This window comes from Myotis davidii, unplaced genomic scaffold, assembly GCF_000327345.1.
Source record: "Myotis davidii unplaced genomic scaffold, ASM32734v1 scaffold72, whole genome shotgun sequence".
Taxonomy (NCBI): domain Eukaryota; kingdom Metazoa; phylum Chordata; class Mammalia; order Chiroptera; family Vespertilionidae; genus Myotis; species Myotis davidii.
Window position 1 is genome coordinate 2,385,431 of NW_006284618.1, and position 4,826 is coordinate 2,390,256.

The 4,826-nt window shown below is 59.1% G+C and overlaps 1 protein-coding gene across 1 annotated transcript in view; it reads right to left on the reverse strand.

The window, feature by feature from the left end:
• Positions 1–1,171: 1,171 nt before the first annotated feature.
• The window catches only part of KNDC1 (kinase non-catalytic C-lobe domain (KIND) containing 1), a 32,869-nt gene continuing 29,214 nt past the window's right edge, over positions 1,172–4,826 (reverse strand). The window contains exons 27-30 of the mRNA XM_015572518.1: positions 4,757–4,822; positions 4,592–4,651; positions 3,656–3,813; positions 1,172–3,111 (exon numbers count right to left, since the gene is read on the reverse strand). Of these exons, the coding sequence (XP_015428004.1) occupies positions 2,880–3,111; positions 3,656–3,813; positions 4,592–4,651; positions 4,757–4,822 (516 nt within the window). The 3' untranslated portion in view covers positions 1,172–2,879. The remainder of the gene's footprint in view (positions 3,112–3,655; positions 3,814–4,591; positions 4,652–4,756; positions 4,823–4,826) is intronic.

Genomic DNA, 4,826 nt, shown 5'->3' on the forward strand with positions numbered 1-4,826 from the left:
AACTTTCCCCACCAGTCAGCTATTCAGCTGTTTCTCCAAAAAATTAGTATTTTTTTGTTTTGTTTTGAGAATGGGATCTGGAAGCCAAGATATGGATACAGGGTTGTCACTGCTTCTAAGCCAGTGGTTCTCTATCCCCAGGGGACAGCTGGTGATGTCTGGAGATATTGTTGGTTGTCACAACTTGAGGGGTGCTGCTGGCATGTAGTGAGTGGGTAGAGACGGGAGATGCTCTAACACCTCCCACAATGCACTGGGCAGCCCCACAGCAAAGACTGATCCCCCCTAAGGTCGGGAGCCAGTGGCTGAGAAGCCCCACCGCGGCCGAGGAATGTACACTCGCCTGTGTCCACGCATCCGGGTAGTGTTTCGGGGCCCGACCCCCTTGTCCCCACACTGCAGGGTGTGTCCTCACCTCCCCACCCGCTTTCCTGTAGCTTCTTTCTCTGATAGGGCGGCTGGACTCCCTTGTCTACAGCTCGCTAATGGCCAGCCCTCATGCGCGTGGAGAGTAGCTTCAGAATTGCTGAGCTCGGTCCACCGTAAAACGTGACTGTTTTGTTGTCTTTTATAAAACTTCACTTCTCCAGACTTGCCTGCCAGGCAGAGGGCTTTACCACTCATACAGGCACTTTACGCCCCCAACTCTCAGCTCTTGGCCTTCCACCCCTCCCTCTGTGGTGTCCACCAATCCCAAACCCATCCATGAGGACCCTGCCCAGCCAGGTCCTGGCGAGGCAGTGCCCGGGAGTGATCCACCGCTCCTGCCCGCAGGCTGTGGTGAGGTCTGGGTACTGAGGTCTGGGTGCCCGAGTGCGCGTGGGCTTGCCAGGCGGAGCGGCTGGGGCTGGGCAGTTCGTGGCAGAGCAGCCTTGGGTGGTAGTGCTGGGAGACTTGGGGACTCAGCTATTTGGGTGGTTTGCAGTCCTCCCCGCAGGATGCGTTTGCTGATCACAGGCCGGCGCATTCTGGTGGGGCCCTTGTGCGAAAGGGGTTGGCTGACCTGCCCTTCCCCGCGCCACCCGAGGACTTGGCTGTGGCCCGAGCACCCCTGGATCCTCACACCTTCGTGAGCACCCTGATTGTCTCTGTCTGGTCACGAAGGAGCCCCCACGCTGACCACAGAGCAGGTGTCACTTTAGGGAGAAACCAACTGAGCCACAGGGAAGCGTCCTGGTAGAAATGACTTTATTTAGAAACCTGTGCTACAGGACAGGAGGGCGCCATGCAGACATCGAGCTTAAGCCAAAAGCCCCGTCAGTTCCCCTGAATAAGTCGTTAAGATTGGAATGTTTATTTGTGCTGGACACTAATTTTGCTTCAGGCTTTGTGACACTATCTTGTTAAATTCAAAATCTGAAAATGTCAGAGTTGATTGGCAGAACACAATCCTCATATAAAAGCTTAAAAAAAATAAAGCCACGTTGGCATGGCCAGGAGAGCCGAGCCCCCTTACGCCATGTAAGCAGGACCTGGAATGAATGTATGTGGGAAAACACATCTTGATGTTGAGAAGAGCAGCGTTTTATCACTAGTAACAGTGTTCCTAGAAATACAGCTGGTTGCTCGAAAGAATCACTAATCCTAAAACTCAGAAGAGCAGTCGTGGGTCTTGCAATGATTTGAGTGGAAGAACGGGGGATGGTGCCAGGGGCTCTGGCCTCCCACGCCGGGGAAGAGGCCCCGTGGTGGGTGTGACAGCAGGCCCCCTCCCAGGGTGTCCCCCACCCACTGAGCTGTGCTCGGCACCAGCCACGGGGGAGGAGCCCTGGAGAAGAGCTTGGCGCCATTTAGGCAGCAAACTTCATTTCCTGGTTGGTTCCGATGAAGCGCTGGTGACGGCAAGCGGCGGGAGCCCAGGCTGGGTGTGTGCGTGGCATGCATGGCTGCTGGAGCAGGTGGGCAGCAGCCACAGCCCAAGGGCCCCTTGACCCCCAGAAGGGCTAGGGACCTCTCAGGGTCCCCGAAGCTGCCTCTGCTTTGGAGCTGTTGTGTCCTGTGTGCTTTGCTAGGAAGCAGAACCTTGGCCAGGGCGCACCTGTCCCACCAGAAGCTGCTCTAAGTGGGGGCAGTGGGCACGTGGGGCCAGAGGGTACTTGGAGGGGCTGCAAGTGTGGAGCTGGGAGGCGCTTGCCAGCAACAGGAGGCTCAGTTGGAATGGGTGGCAGGAAGGGCTGCAGGGCTCTGGGACCCCCACTTGGCTGGGACAGGGTGAGCCAGGGGAAGTCTGGGTGGGGGAAGGTCTGGGGGGAGGGAGTGTGAACCAGGTTGGGGCTTGGGCTACTGGGAAGCCTCAGGACCCCCGTGGAAGGGTTCAGAACCCCTTGGAACTTATGGTGGGTGTGGGGGTCAGAGGTCAGCCTTGGTCCTTTGTTGCTGGGCACATGGAGGCCAGGCCCATGAAAACACTGCTCATTGGGCAACTCAGTTAAAATCAGAGGCTGGGAGGTGGGGTGGGTTTGGGGGTAGGTTGGATCCCTGGAGAAGTGGGGAGGGCCATTTCTCTCTGAAAGCTGCACCCCTCCTCCTACTGAAATGGCAGATTCCTTCCCTAACTCCTTCTCCCAGGGGCTCCAGGAAAGAGCCGGGCGTTTACTTTGTCTATTTTCATTTAAAATGTTAAGATTTCATGTTTAAATTTTCTAGCAGAAACCCCCTGACTTGCACTGGTGCCTGTCCCCTCTGAATCGTGGTCTGAGCCCCTTGCTCTCCTGTTCTGGTGCCCACAGGCCCACGCTGGGCCTGCGTTGGGGGTCCCTAGTCTAAGGTGGCAGGGGCTGCGCCCGCGGGGCCATTGGCCTGGAGCAGCGAGCGGGCGGGCTCCTTTCTCCCCAGCTCCGTCCTTGGTGTGGAATCCGACGTCCACCCCCCATCCTCCGTCACTGGAATGTGGCTTTCATCTTCCGTAGCTTGTCCTGGATCTTCCGAGAGTGCTTTTCGCTGGCGATCTGGTGGTAGCTGGCCCGGCTGTCTGCGGCTAAGATGGACACGTCAGCCCCGCTGCACCGCGCGATTCTTTGCTTGAGGCAGGCCTGCAGCTTGGCGTCGGGGGCGAAGGTGTAGGGGTTCTCCTGGAACGCGTGCACCTGGCTGGCCACCTTGGCTATGTTTCTGTGTTGGGGAAGGAACGAGATGTCAGACTGCACGAGTCTCAGGGGCTCGTGAATTCCCGACGCGCTCCCAACGGCTGGAACCGAAGCTCTTCAAAGCACAGACTTTGCCTTGTCTGGACCAACGAGGCCAGACCTCAGGCCTGTGGTCTGTCCATCCATCCATCCGTCCCTCCACCTGCTTTGCATTTCACACATATTTACTGAAAATCTATGTCGCCCTGGTCGGTGCTAAGGATTCCAACATGAATGAAACCCACTGTCGCCGTTGGGCGGACGGAGGAGGCGGGTACGGTAGATGTGGGTTGTTTAAGGGGTGCTGTTAGCGGTGTCTGGGTGCACGTCTCCCAGCACCGGGTTCAGTGGCAGAGGATGGCAGCATGGGACATGGGGCATGAAGTTTAGAGCAGGAGGTGGCTGCAGGTCACAGGGTAGGGGATGCCCTGGGTAAGGGTTGAGTGAGGATTAGGGGGACCAGCCCTCAGAGGAGCAGGAGGGATGAGGGAGGCTCTCACCTAAGCTTGCGGCACCCCAAGGCCCCTCACCTGAGCTTGCTCCATCTGTGGGCCCCATTGGTCATGGTGAAGCCCCCAGTCTCCAGCTGCTGGATGTGCATGGCCAGGAGGCGGGCTGAGGGCAGGGTGGGCTGGGCCCGGAAGCGGCGCCCTTCCATCAGACACAGGCTGTCGCTCTTCAGGAACACCTGGTGGCCCAGCCAGGGGTGTGGGCGAGGGAGACAGGCCAGAGGTCAGTCCTGGGCGGTCAGCCAGTCCTGGCTCAGCCCAGGCCATCCCGGTTGGCGCCCATAGTCCCACAGCCTTTGGACTTACAAGCCGTCCAAACGCACCTTGGATTATTGGATTGGGGATCGAAAGTCCAGTGTCTTCAGCTTGGACACCACAAAGGCCACACTGACCCCCTCAGAAAGCTGCACCTCCCCCCCTACTACTGAAATGGCAGATTCCTTCCCTAACTCATTCTCCCAGGGGCTCCAGGAAAGAGCCAGTGACCCAACTCCCCAGATATTAGTAAGACCAAAGCCGGCTGCAGAGGCCATGTCTGGTGTTAACTGAGGACACACAGCCCGCCTGCCCGCAGAGAGCTGTGTCTGGGCTGGGCCTGCTCCTGGCAGTTGGGGAAAATACCCATTGTTCCAAACTGTTTCCTCCCTCACGGTCTCCCTTTGTCAGCCAGTGAGGAGGCGGCCAGTCAGCCAAGCTCAGGTCCTCTGGCACCTGTACCCTGTGCCGCTGGCCCAGCAGGGGGGCTTCTGGAGCCCCTGCGCTCCCAGCCGGCTTTGCCCGGTGAGTGGCATTGGTCCCGTGGGGAGATGGGCAAGGCCGGGCTGCTCCGTGCACGACTCTGAGGGGCCATGTGCTCTGGGGCCCTGATGCTGGCTCCGAGGGGTGCCACCCCCCAGCTGTGCTGGTCGCATCCCCAGGCAGACACAGTGGCCTGAAGCTCACGCAGAGCAGGAGTACCTCCACGGCTTTCAGCTCCTCCATGACCTCTGCTATCTTCGCAGGTAAGATCCTCCAGGCCTAGAATGAGAGCACAGGTGAGACCCTGCGGCGGGCTGGCGCCCCCAGCCCTCAGCACACACGGCCGAGGTCAGCAGCGTCCGGCCGCAGCCCTCGTGGGCTCACCGGGCACTGTCTCACGGCGAGGTGCTCCAGGCCCCCCAGGATCTGCATGGCGGTCGCAAAGTTCCTCTGC